This window comes from Glycine max, chromosome 3, assembly GCF_000004515.6.
Source record: "Glycine max cultivar Williams 82 chromosome 3, Glycine_max_v4.0, whole genome shotgun sequence".
NCBI lineage: Eukaryota > Viridiplantae > Streptophyta > Magnoliopsida > Fabales > Fabaceae > Glycine > Glycine max.
In genome coordinates this window covers 17,761,666-17,776,246 of record NC_016090.4, presented here as the reverse complement: position 1 = coordinate 17,776,246, position 14,581 = coordinate 17,761,666, and the positions used below count along the sequence as shown (strand labels likewise).

At 37.1% G+C, this 14,581-nt stretch overlaps 1 protein-coding gene and 1 long non-coding RNA gene across 2 annotated transcripts; one reads left to right on the top strand and one right to left on the bottom strand.

Moving 5' to 3' along the window:
• Positions 1-3,330: 3,330 nt before the first annotated feature.
• On the bottom strand, positions 3,331-9,498 carry LOC121174645 (uncharacterized). The gene is made up of 2 exons (XR_005890872.1): positions 7,335-9,498; positions 3,331-7,248 (listed from the first exon to the last, which is right to left on the bottom strand). It is a non-coding gene; the product is annotated as an uncharacterized lncRNA (long non-coding RNA).
• A 1,499-nt stretch (positions 9,499-10,997) lies between these two features.
• LOC106798392 (uncharacterized) lies at positions 10,998-12,272 on the top strand. The gene has a single exon (XM_014774599.3). It carries the CDS (start codon positions 10,998-11,000, stop codon positions 12,270-12,272), a length of 1,275 nt encoding a protein of 424 aa, XP_014630085.3.
• The last annotated feature ends 2,309 nt before the right edge of the window (positions 12,273-14,581 follow it).

Here is a 14,581-nt window from a genome sequence, read left to right as displayed (position 1 = left end):
ATCTCCAAAATGTGGTTATGGTGAAGAGTATCTTGAGATGTTTTGAACTTGTGTCCGATCTTAAACTTAACTTCCATAAAAGTAGATTTGGTGGGTTTAGGATGGATGTAAATTGTATGGAAAGATACGCAAGGTTCTTGAATTGTAGGACATTGACATGCCCTTTTGTTTATTAACGAATCCTCATCGATGTTAATCCCAGGAAAATGGAGACTTAGGAGCCAATGATTGCAAAGTTCAAGAAGAAATTAGCATCTTGAAAGCACAAACACCTCTCATTTTCCAGGAGGATATGCCTAATTAATTTGGAACTCTCTTCCTTACCCCTTCTTCTTGTCGTTCTTTAAAATTCCGAAAGGGGTGGCAAAATCTATGATTAGGATATAGAGGAGATTCTTGTCGGGGTGTGAGGAGGGGAGGGAGAAAATCTCTTGAGTTAGTTGGGAAAAAATTGTTCACCAAAAAAACATTGAGGTTTAGGGGTTAGGAATATTTCCTTGTTTAACATGGCCTTAATAGAAAAATGAAATGGAACCTATTCCATAATAAGGGGACCTTGTGAGAAAGCGTTTTAGACTCTAAATATAAGGGGTGGTGTGATTTAGGGGAGGGTGTGGGTGAGGCCACTCAAATCCATATGGTGGATGGATTTGAAACTTGTGTGTGGAGGTGATAATGAGGTTTGGTTTAATAATATGGTAGAGTGGAGATTTGGGAATGGTATGCTTACTAGAGTTTGGGAGGATGCTTGGTTGAGTGAAGGAAGCCTTAAAAATACCTTTCCTAGGGTGTTTTTGAATTCAAAGCAAAAAAGAGATGTTGTAAGGAATATGGAAAGGTGGGATCAGGGGTGTTGGGCTTGGGAATTTCAATGGAGGAGACAGTGGTTTGAGTGGGAAAAGGAGTTAGTAGAGGGGTTTTATAGCGTCTTGGAATGGGTTACTTTGAGATACCAAGAAGATGACACTTGGATTTGGGTGGAGCATGCTTCAAATGTGTTTACGGCCAAGTCCACTTATTTTTCCCTTTACAAAATGCAGTTTGAGTCATCGAAGAAGGAAAATTTTAAGTGTCTTTGGCACTTAAAATTTCCCCCTAAGGTGGCCTTTTTCATTTGACAGTTATTCCTTGATAGATTGCCTACTAAGGCTAACCTTAGTAGAAGAAATATAAACTTGGAGAATGATAATTTATCATGTGTATTGTGTCATGAGGTCAAGGAAGATGCAAATCATTTTTTTTTCTTGTGGCTTTACTCATAATATTTGGAAAAAGTGGTATAGTATTTTAGGAATTTCCTTTGCACTACCAAATCATGCAAAACAACACTTTTTACAAAATGGCCATGGTTTATCAGGAAGTAATTCTAACCTTTCGAGGCTTCTAGGATGGAGTGTCATAGTATGGAACATCAGAACTTGCGAAATGGAATTGTTTTTGATGAAATTCAACCTAATACCGCATATGGAATAATTGCATGTTTTGTTTGTGGTCATGGCTTAAATCCTACAAGAAAGATTTCACAGTTTCCTTCCGGATGTGGCAATCAAACCCTTCCATTTGTATCTCTTATCTATGAGTAATGGTATTGGTGTGACCATTGGGAGAGAGTTTACATGGTGGTGGCTCTTTTGCTATGTGGGTACAGGATTTGTATCTCTTCATATACAACCATATCATTTTCTGAGGGTATAAGGACAAATACGATACTCCTAATCCATGTATGTATTGTGTTGTTTTTATGTAAAGGAAAAGGTTGATGTTTAATAGTAGAACTGATGTTTGTTCGTGGGGGCATTTTTGTTATATGGCACCGAATACTTTGTAATCATCTACACTTCTTATGCATTTTTTATAATATAATCCTTTATTGCTGGAAAAAAATTAACTATTTTTCTTAAGGAACGTAAAATACTTAAAAGGGTCTTATAATTAGGGATGGAGGAAGTAATATTTAGGCTAAGATATTTTTTCATCCTTGTAAAATTTGCAAAGCTCAAATTTTGTCCCTGCAAAATTTTTCATCCTAAAAATTATAATGCATCATTTTTTGGTTTGGAGCAAGGTTCGATTATATCAAAACCTACAATTATTTATTTAAATTTTAAAATATGATTTATGGGATAAAAAATTGCTCCAAAATATGAAAAATCGTCATAAATTTCCAAATCCTCTCTTCTCTAGCCTTCTTCATCTTCTTCAAACCCCATCACAAATCAAAACCAGATATAGGTCGCACCAACACAAAGGACATGATGGCCCTCCACACGACGTCATTTATCTCAACATTAAATGCTCCATCGTCGTTCCATGTTCCCTTACCTAACCAACTTGCTCCCTCACTAGGCTTCACTTGCACTATGTGACGTTCAATTCATGTTGAACCTTCTTCTCCCTCCTCCTCCCTTTCTATCCTATAGAACCTCGCCCTAAACCTCATCCAAAATTAAATTATAGCTCGTTGGTCAACTCATCATCACTCCCCAACAATGCTCACATTCAAACCCCCAACAAGTTCTCCATAAAATTAATTAGCTCAATTAATTCCACCTATACCTTCCCATATACTTTTTTCACTAAAACATTCATTTTATGTCCATGAAGGTTATGTTTGAAGATGATGGCTAGGATGCCCAAGTTAAATGACTTGGGCACCATGCCAAAGTTCATTATAACCATTCAAATTAATCAAATGGCTCAGATATTTTGTTTTTTTTTCTTTTTTTGTTATTTTTGTTGTTTTCTCGATTTATCCCTGATTCTCTTTGCTCCCTCACTGTTCAACTCTTTCCCACTCCCAGTCCTTGGTGATGTAGAGGAAAAAAGTTCTTCTCCCCATTTCCACTTCTCTGATGCCACCACCAAACATTCAATTGTCATATTCGCAAAATTGTTTATCAATCAAGAATTGAATGAAATCAAAATCAAGAACTTTCCAGTGACAACGCTTCATTTTCCTCTTTTCCTCTTCTTTTCTTGTCTCTAACCATTGCAAGCCACAATGAAAAGTGATTTCCTTCTTCCCTACCCCACAACCACAAATGATTGCCACAGTGACGACAATGGCGCCACCATGCACTGCCACCCCCACATTGATATGAACATAAAAAATGAGGCTAAACTACAAATATTACATATTACATATCTATAAACAAAATAAGAATGCAAAACGAAAATAAGTTCTCAATCATGTCTTTATTGAACTCGCATCCAGTCTCAGATCTACAAATTTAAGAAACCAATAGTCCAATAAAAAAAAATCTGAATCAGAAACCAAAAAACAAAATGAAATAAACTTCAAATCTACGTCAATAAGGTCAAAGTTGAAGGTTTTGAAAAGATCACCATTCGTGGTTTTCATTCATAGATCCATAACTCATCTTTGCACACAACATGCCAACATTGCACATAGTAATGGAAGTGTTGCTCACCCTTTAACACATGTGATTCCGTCATGGTGGCTCCTCGTGACGATGTCAATGACTCTGTCACGGTGGTTGGTGGCTCCTATACAGCAGTTGTGCTTGCAGTCATGTATGTTACCTATCAGCAAACAACGAGCGTTGTGAAAAAATAAGGTGTGATGAAGGTTTAGGTTTGGGGTTAGGGTGGTGCCCAGAAAGGAGAGGTGGTGAGAGTGCCACCAACTTTCAAATCAAGAAGAGTGAAGGAGGAAAAGCAGCAGAAGAGGGAAAGAATGAGAAAAAAGGTTAAAGGGTATTAAGGGAAAGAAGAGAAGAAAAAATAAAAAGAAAAAATAAAACAAGAAAAATTGATGGCCATAGATCTTTAAATTTGGTAATCTAACGAATAGTGATGACTTTTGCACTGTGCCAAAGTATTTTAAGCTTGGGCACGCTAGCCACCGTCATGTTTGAAAAGGTATTTCAATTAATTTCTAAATTTTTTTATTAGCTGAAAAACTTGTTTGATTGTTCGATGAACAAATCTTTTTTACTGGTTTCTTGGTAGCTTTTAAAAACTTTAGTTTCTAACTTTTTATATTTTCTTTTATTTTTATCCTCAATATATTTATTTAATTTCCTAATTACCCCTTTTAAAATATTTTTTTTATTTTTTTAGACTTTTCAGCTACTTAAATAGTCAATTTTATTGAACACTTATAATTTAATAAGCTAGTTTTTAACTTCTAACTACTAGCTAGCTTTTTAGCTTTCAACTACTAACAAGTTTTTTAGTTTTTAGCTTACTTTTCAACTAGTTTTATCGAAGATAGTCGAAATTGGTTTTGTATATATTTATCCTTATGTGTCCATTTGCAATATACATATATAGGTGCACATTTTGTTGGTGGGCAAAGATAAGATGAGGTTGTCGTGGATAACTAAAGACAAACACACAAAAATTGTGGTGTAGTATGGAACAAAGACATGTGAATATAGTGGAAAAGTAACTAGGGTAATTTGTGTGTTGTGGTGTTTGAGAATTTGAATGGGCAAAGATTTGTGTTTGAGATCTAAGTTGTTGAATATGTGGAAAATTATTTTGATTTGTTGTTTAATGGGGTCTGATGTTGTCTGCAATGTTTTTTTATTTATGTTTCTACATTGTGACGATTTTTAATCCCCACAAATTGTGTTTTGATTTTTTAATTTATTCTGTAATTTGTGATGGTTTTAATATCGAGAAATTGCATTTTTAAAATTTAAATTAAAAAAATGTCACTTAGGTTTAAATTCGTCCAAACCAAAATCTAAGCCAAAATATCACACATTATAAATTTGCGAGGATTGAAAACAGACAAAATTTTATAGGGACTAAAAACAAACTTTAGGTATTTTGCAGGGACGAAAAATATTTTTAGTCAATTGTTTGAAGCATAATAAAAGGACTAGCAAACACCATAATACAAAGATAAGGCTCACGGATCTGAGGCTCATTAAAATATTATATATAGGATGAAATCCTTAAGGTTAAGTTAACTATTCATTCTCATTAATTGCTCTCATTTACTATATTGGGTGATATCTAATTTGAGCATCGGAGTGCCTTCGCAAGTACCTGCACCCCCTCAGCTCATGACAAAAGTTGATGGACATAGATAGATACAGCTTGATATAGCAACGGATAATTACCTCAGTACCCCTAGACTGGTATGTTTTGGCACCCATCGTAGGGCTGAGTTGAAATTTCCTACCACCCATAGGAAATGGTAGCAACAAGGAGCAAAACGAACATGGAAGGAAACTTCATTACAAAAGCACAAAACCCCTACAATGCACACTTTGTGCACATTGATGGCGTGACTGGCCACTCAGACATGATTCAAGAATTGTGGGTCAAGATGGAAGCCTTGCAGAAACATCATACGGCGGAAATTAAGACCCTTCGGTGGTAGCAAGCACTTCTCCAAAACCAATGACAAGACCCAACATGGAGGTCATCCAATCAGACATAAGAAAACTAGGGTAACCCAGACGCTCATAACATCACTAGTATACCTATTGCTTGTAAGGTATATCACAAGGATAATTGGCAGGAGGAGACACCATGCACCTTAGCGGCTTGTACCTCCACGAACACAACCCTAACAACGGGAACTTAAAGGCACCCTTTTGTCAAAGGCATCATGGATGCTCCCCTCCCTTCTTGGAAGGGTCTGTCGATGGACAAATATGATGACACCACGAACCTGGATGAGAACTTCAATGTCTATGTTACCCACGTTAGTGTTTACACAAGTGACAACCAAGTTTTATGCCAAGTCTTCCCAAACTCATTAAAGGGCCCTACATTGAGTTGGTTCCAAGGCTTCCTTTTTATTCCATTGATTTGTTCGACACCTTGGCATCTCGATTTAGCACTCAATTTGCTACTAGTTGTCCCCATCATTTGACTTTAGTGGCACAAGTCAATATCCAACAAGATAAGAAGGAGCCCCATAGGACGTTCATGGAAAGATTCAGCAAAGTCATCCTCAATATTAGAGGAGTGAATTTTGTTGTAGCCCTACATCACCTGATCATAATTAGTGAATAGTCTATGTAAGAAGTCAGCCTCAGATATGGATGAGCTGTGCCAAAAAGCAACTAAGTATATGCAAATGAAAGAGTTGGTCGAGTTTCGACATCATATGCGGGTGTAACAGGTTGAGAGAATAAGGATACCAAAAAAGAAGGGAAGAAAAGGAGTTGAGAGCCATTCAAAGAAAGGGGCCCCTGCAACCAATATACTCCTAGTACATAGCCTTAAACACCAATCGTGAAAGAGTTCTTGAAGAAGCACTTAGCTCAAGAATCATGTGAGCACTGCGAAAGGCACTCACACCTCCAAGGGCTCACAAGCAAAAATATTGTTCTTTTCAGCATAATTATGGTCATACAACTAAGGAATCCACAAGATAAAATAGAAGACTTGATATGGGATGGACACTTGAAGGATTTTCTCCACAATCCACAAGGACCTCTTATGACTATAGAAGGTACCATAATCGAGACTATAGAAAAGAAGATAATCGACGAGGTCGAGAAGATAAAAGGGATGAAAATTGACATAATATCAAAAGAAGTGTCACTAGACTGATCTACCTGCTCGACAAGTCATTAACACAATAGCTGGAGGTTTTGCGGACGGTGGCATTACAACTTCATCCACAAGAAACATGTAAGGTTGATCAGGTTTGTCAACATGGTATCCAACTAAAAGACCAAAAGCATGCATACCATCACTTTTTCAATTGAAGATTTTAAAGGCTTAGACCCCATGCAGGATGACCTCATGTCATCATAGTGGAAGTAGCCAATTGCATCGTGATAAAAGCACTTGTTGACCAAGGGAGCTCAATTGATATTCTCTATTGGCTGACATTCAAGAAGTTAGAAATTTTTTAAGCAGAGATCAAACTCTATGATGATCAATTGATTGGCTTTTCTGGGACAGGGAAGATACCAAAGGATACATTGATCTCTACACTAAGTTCAGCACAAGTGATAGAGATTATTGGATCATCAATATCTGATATTCAGTGGAGTGCTTGACATAGACCAATTCATGCAATCTTTTATGCTCAAAGCCTATTCCTTCTCTTATTATTGATCTACAACAATGAGATAAATACTTGAGGAATAATTATAAACAAGATATGGACTTGATTATTGACTTTAAGAAGCAAATTATGCTCAAAGACATTCCAATTCCCTTCACAATCGGAAGCACTACAAGTCAAGCTTAAGATCCTTATAGCTATTTGTTAGGGAGTATTTGAACCATACATTCACCACCATTGACCTACAAAGGCAAAGAAAGTGTGTTAAACACTTAAGCAAGTGACTTAAAGAATAAAAATTCAAAAGCAACATATGTTTGTTTCTTACCCGATGTAATTTCTTTTCACATTGAAACAACAATTGGAGTCTCAAACATACCAGCCCCCATTGTATAAGATAGCAACTCCCTCATGATGATCTTCTCCATCTCTAAATCTCCCTCCAACTTATTGATGACCTCATACAATCCCCTTACAACCTCACCATCAAATTCTATTTGAGAGTTGTCATAGAAGAACTCTGGATTCAAAAAGTGATTGATTGCATGTAATGGAGAATAAAGTTGAACATTCCATCTTTTATCAATGATTTGAAACGCATCCCTATATTTGTTTGCATCTTTAAAAGACATAAAAGACATAATAATAGTTTCCTTTACTTTGTACATTGCTTCATATATCTAGCCCATAGCCAACTTTTTCTCACCATCAACAAGTTGAAACACTTTCATTAGAGGAGCCATCACTTTGAGAATGTAAACTACATTCTTCCAAAAATTTGACATCAATACAGTTTTAGTGGCTTCCTTTCCCTTTGTCTCCTTTGACAACTTGTTTTCATTCCAATCATTCAATGCAAACATGGTTCTAATATTTTCTCTTGGTGAATCCTTTCCGAGGAAAGATAAGAAGTTGCAAATCGAGTGATTGCATGCCTCACTAACTCTCTTTTGTTTGTAAAGAATCTCAACATACTCAAAGTGCTTCTATGGCAATAAATCAAACCAACAAGAGAGATAGCCCGCTGAATTGTCTTCTTTATATGGGGAAGCTTCCCAATATCCTCCAATATCAAGTCAATACAACGTGCGGTACAAGGAAACAATAAATTTTGGACCTTTTTTCCACCAACTTCCTACTACCATAAACATAGTTACTCCCATTGTTTGTTACAACTTGGGCAACTTTTTCTTCTCCAATCTCAATAGAATCAAGCAACTCAAATAGCTTGTCAACGATCTTCACATAATTAGAAGCATCAATGGACTTCATCAACATTGTCCTGAAAGAGTTCACTAGAAAGTTAATTATGCTTCTTTGCTTCCTATTTGTCTAAGCATCTGAAACTATGGAACACCCAAAAGTTGTTCATTGTTCCTCTTGATCCTTTATCAAATCATTAGTGTACCCCACCTCTTTTTGAAGTATTACTTTAATGTCATGATAGCTTGGAGGTCGCAAATGCTTTCCAAAATGCCTAACTTCACAAAGCATGTCTTGAAAGCTTTGCAACTTGATCATGTTGAAGGATAACCTAGCTTGGTACCAAAATTGTGCTATAGATTGGTATACCCTTTCTGTAGCTTTTTTATCACAAAGCTCCCTTATGTTTACTTGTAGCAACTTATCCCAATTCTTTGAAGCTGTAGATTGAAGTTGAGTATAGAGATCCATGGGCCCCTTTCTAGTATCCTTCTTCTTGGGCTTCCCCTTAGCACCAATAGGAGGTTGACCAACAGCCCCGGCTTCTAACTCTATAAACCCTTCCTCCAAAGCTTATTCATCTTGCATCGCAAATTGGCGGAATGCTTCATGTTTCTTCTTCTTACTATTTTTCAGATGCCCTTATCTCATCTACAACTTCTTTCAAGCATACTAAGCAAGGTGCAACATTCCCCGGCTTTCCAATCAAATGATGTTTCCCCCTTGTAATTCCTCCTTTCATGATCTTGTGGCAATGCTTACAACATATTTCATTTGTGTCATTTTTTCTAACAGTCGTGCAATGTTTCCATCCAATGTTTATCCTCTTACTAGTAGGGTTTGAGGAAGCAGTGCATATCCATGTCCCTGACATTATCCTATAACTGAAAAAAATTGGGATAAGATTTTATATGAAAACCTCATGGCAACAAACAAATATTTATTCTAAAAAAACAGAATTAAAACCCTCAAATTAAAAAACTAGAACAAAGGAAATTCATAACAAAGGAAGTTCATAACAGAGTAGAAAAGGAGACAAAAACAATTCAGGAAAAAGACAAAAGGAAAAAAAACAACACAGAGAGTCATTGGAGCAGAGGGTTGTCGGCCAAAAAGGGCCGCCGAAGCAAAGGGGTAGTTGTATGGGTTCCCAAAGGATTAGAGTTAGGGTTCGCATGAGAAGAAGATCGAGTAAGCGTGAGAAGAAGGGGAGCTCGTCAAGGTTAATTGTGTTTTTTAAGTCAGGTTCTTTTGACCAACCCAAACCCAAAAAATTTTTAAAAAAACAAACAAACGTAACCTGTTGCATCCACCATGGCCACCATGAATCGCCACAACGTTACGGCCATGGTAAACGTCATATTCCAAATGGTGAACGCCATTATTTTGGCTGAAATAGCATCAAACGAATGGCAAAGGCCACCATTATACTACTTTATAACCGTTATGATGCTACCATAACCGCCATTTGACAACATTATTCTCCTCCTACTCCAACATGATATTCTGAAAGTCAAAAATGTCATCCATCTCTTCCACCGTCTATTTAGAAATACCTGTAGAAACGAAAACATTTATTACTAAGACGCATGAAAACACAAAGTTACAGTAAAAAGAACAAGAATTCACTCACCCTCCAAGTCCGCAAAGGGGTGAAGGGCTATATACAAAGGAACAATCCTATCACTGCGAATAGATCTCGGGAGCCGATTCAGAAAGGCCAAATTTCTCTTTTCTCGTTCGGTCAACAACTCAAAAGGAAACTCATTAAACTGCCTTATCACCCTTGTACAACTTAAAGGAAATCATGTCATTCTAGTGGCGGACCTACATGGCTGTGAGGGTGTGCACTTGCACCCCTCATTTTTTAAAATTCATCAAATTTGTAAATAAAATCTTATATTTTTATATTTTATTTTATTTATATTTATATAATTGAACCCACTGATTTTATTTTTTATAATTTGTACCCACTGACTTAGGGTCTTGGATCCGCCACTGTATCATTCCCTCATCATCAAACATATATTTCTTGCAATTAATGAGTAGACACTCTTAAGAACCTTGTCTTAAAATTTTTAAGAGGCACAATAAACAACAGCAAATTCGAGCTAAAACTGCTAAGTAACAGTGTTGTTAAATGGCGGCCATGGCGGATTTTCAAAAAAACGCCACCGAATAGCGGTGGCGTGGCGGGTTTGGGATGGCGACGCCATGGCGATCGTGGCGGTTATGGCGGGGTGGCGGAAAATGGCGTTTTTTTTTCTTTTCGTCCGCGGTAGGAGTTGGGCTGACCCGACCCAACCCTACCCGGTTATTCATTCAGCTAAAAGACCCTCCAGCGCAGCTCTGTGATTCAGAACAACCTTCCATCTAAGAGAGAACCCAACCGCGAGCCTCCCTGCACCAGCCGCGTCCCTCCCGCAACCCGCCGCACCCAGCCGCGTCCCTCCCGCACCCCGCACGCGCACGCAGCCGCGACGACCTCCGGCAGCGACGCACCGGCACGAACAGTGGCGAGACCTCCGGCAGCGACGCACCTGTCACGAACGGTGGCCTGCAGCGAGAAGTTCACGCGGTGAAGACGAAGTTGTCGCGTAGAAGAAGAAGACAGAAGAAGAAGACGTAGGTTTTCTTAGTTTTATTTTTGTTGTTTGACACCCCCTGTTTTCGGTCTGCAGCTTTTTTTTTTCCTTTTGCTATTTGACACCCCTTTTTACTTTTAACAGTCCCATTTTTTTTTCGTATTTGACACCACAATTTTTTTTTCTGTTCAGTCCTCTTTTAAATGGCTGAACCATCATCCGATGCTGCTACTGCAAGTGCAACAAGGAAAAATAAGGCAGACCCAGGCTGGAAATATTATCATTCACTAGTGGAAGGAGATACAAACACCATTGTTTGTAATTTCTGTGGAAAAATCACAAAGGGAGGAATAACCCGAGCCAAACAACACCTGATTGGGAAGTCGGGCAACGTTGCTGCTTGCAAGAAAACTCCCCCAAATGTAGTCGAAGTGTTGAAGGAATATATGGCTACCAAAAAAAATGGGACCACTTACAGTACTTCTGGCAGTGGTAATATGGCAAATGTAAGAGATTTTGAATTTGGTGAACCAATTGGATGTGATGGAAGTGAAGATAAGTTTGCGGACTCTTGTAATGCTGCTACAAGTGCAAAGACAAAGTGTGGGACTAAAAAAGGACCAATGGAAAAATTTTGTAAGAATCCAGAAAATGCAATCAATCGAAGAAAAATGGAGATGCTGAGGCAAATGAACATAAGAGAGTCAATGGATAAGAATGAAGTATTGAAGGTGCATCAACATATTGCTCGCTTTTGGTACCAAGCAGGTTTGTCATTCAACCTCATTAAATTGAAAAGCTTTGAGAACATGGTTGCAGCCATTGGTCAATATGGGCCACATTTGCCCATTCCTAGCTATCATGACATCAGAGTTCCACTCTTGAAGAAGGAAGTTGAATATACTGAAAATTTGATGAAAGGCCATAGGGAGCAATGGGTCAAGTATGGTTGTACTATTATGTCTGATGCATGGACTGATCGGAAACAAAGATGCATCATTAATTTTTTGATTAACTCTCAAGCTGGTACCATGTTTTTGAAGTCTGTTGATGGCTCTGATTTTGTAAAGACAGGTGAAAAACTTTTTGAGTTGCTTGATGCCATTGTGGAGGAAGTTGGAGAAGAGAATGTTGTTCAAGTTGTAACCGATAATGGGAGCAACTATGTTTTAGCGGGTAAGTTGTTGGAGGAGAAAAGGAAACATATTTATTGGACTCCTTGTGCAGCTCATTGTATTGATTTGATGCTTGAAGATATTGGGAAGCTTCCCTTGATAAGGAAGATAATTAGAAGGGCAATTAATCTAGTTGGGTTTATCTATGCCCATTCTAGTACCTTAAGTTTGTTAAAAAAATTTACAAACAAGAGGGAATTGGTGAGACATGCTATTACTAGATTTGCCACTTCTTATCTAACCTTGGAAAGGCTTCACAAAGAGAAAGCCAATATTAGAAAGATGTTTACTTCTGATGAATGAACCTTGAACAAGCTATCTAAGGAGCCTAAGGGAAAAGAAGCTGCAAAGGTAGTGCTCATGCCTTCTTTTTGGAATAGTGTGGTTTACACTCTTAAAGTCATGGCTCCACTTGTGAAAGTGCTTCGTCTTGTGGATGGTGAAAGGAAACCAGCCATGGGCTATATTTATGAAGCAATGGACAAGGCAAAAGAAACAATTATCAAGTCTTTCAACAACAATGGAAGCAAGTACAAAGATGTGTTTGCAATCATTGATAAAAGATGGAATTGTCAGCTTCATAGGCCATTGCATGCAGCTGCCCACTTCTTAAATCCAGAGTTCTTTTATAACAACACTGACTTGGAGTTTGATTTTGAAGTCACCAATGGTTTGTTTGAGTGCATTAGGAAGTTGATTCCACAATTTGATGTGCAACAGAAAATTCTAACCGAGTTACATCTTTACAAGATTGGTGCTGACCACTTTGATTCCGACTTTACAATGGCTCAAATGAAAACCCATTCTCCTAGTAAGAAACTTTTATCATACTATTTTTTTTATGTATTAGTGTTATAATTCAAAATTCTAAGTTATGCTCTTGGTTGGTAATTGGTATTGCAGCATATTGGTGGCGAATGTTTGGGTCACAAACTCCAAATTTGCAAAAGCTAGCTATTAAAATTTTGAGTTTGACTTGCAGTGCTTCAGGATGTGAAAGAAATTGGAGTGTGTTAGAGCAAGTAATTGTGACAAAACTCTAACTATACTTTTTAATTTTATTTAATTTTGATGATCAAATTTTATTTGGAGTATATTTGAGATTCATTTATTTGTTATGTTGTAGATTCATTCCAAAAAAAGAAATAGGGTTGAGCACAAGAGGTTGCATGATTTGGTGTTTGTCAAATACAACCAACAATTGAAGCAAAGATATAATGCAAGAGATGAAATTGATCCAATTTCTCTTAATGATATTGATGTATGCAATGAATGGCTCGTGGGAGAGATGGATCAAGATGGTGATAATGATGCTGGAAATGATTTGGTATTTGAAGATGATGATGCTCTAAATTAGGCAACTGTGTATCAGGCTTCGGGGGTTGGAGAGTGTAGGATGTATACTAGGCGGAAAAAGCAAAAAACAAGTGTTGCTGCTGCCCAAACTTCTAAAAAACAGGCAATGGTTGTTGGATCTTCATCGAGGAAGCAAAAAGCAGTCCAAGAAAATGATGAAGATCTAGATGTTGAGGAGAATATTGATGTTGAATCTGAAGAAGAAGAAATCATGGTCAATTTTGAGGCGTCTGATGGGAAAGAGGGAGAGGGAGATGCTCCATTACCATATGATAACAACGAAGATGATTATGTTGGGATTGGAGAAGATGATTAGAGCCTCAACCTTCACTTTGCACTTTGCATTATGTTTTTATCATTTTCTTATTTTGAAATTTGAACTCTTTAATGAGTTTATTTGGTGTTGGTACTTGATTATTGTATGAACTCATGAAACTTTTTTAGTTTATTTGAATGCAATCCTTTGTTTTTTTCAATTTCAATGAGTTTATATATATGTTTTTTTTTTGTCCGCCATGACATCCGCCATTTTTCGCTACGCCATCCGCCATATTTTTATGACGGATTTTTGACTTTCCGCCATGAACCGCCATCCGCCATTAACAACATTGCTAAGTAAGGACAACTACTTGGGCTTTTTCTTCCAATGTCTTATAGGGTTTAGGGTTTAGGGAGTAGCCTAAGTAAGTTCATACATATCCAATATTTAGTGCATACTATGATATAGTAGTGGTGGTTGCAGTAGATGTGGTGGTAGCGGCGACAATGATAGTGGTGAATCATAAAATGTAGCACTATTAACAATTGCTTAGGATTGTTACATTTTTTGCTATTTTCCTATTATGCTTACTATCAGAAGATAAGTTTCTGATAATATAATATTTGATAGAAGAGCATCTGCTCTTAAATAGAATACAAAATAATCTTAAAAAGGAAACTACTGATTAATTATCATCATTGTACCCACTATCAATCCCTGTAATTATCGGTCTATGACTCCTATTCATAAATACAAAATATTTCAGGTAATCAAATCTTCTAATTATGGGATTTTAATCCTATCTATAAAAGGAAATAACTCTCATCATTGTACCCACTATCAATCTCTAATTATCGGTCAATGACTCCTATTATAAATTCAAAATATTCAGGTAATCAAATCTCCTAATTATGGGATTTTAATCCTATCAATATAAAAGGAAATAATATATTCAGAATCCTGTCAATAATAGGGAATAATATATATGAAGGGATTC

Excerpts from the sequence above, each read along its gene's own strand:
- LOC106798392 (XM_014774599.3), top strand. The coding sequence starts at position 10,998 with ATGGCTGAACCATCATCCGATGCTGCTACTGCAAGTGCAACAAGGAAA.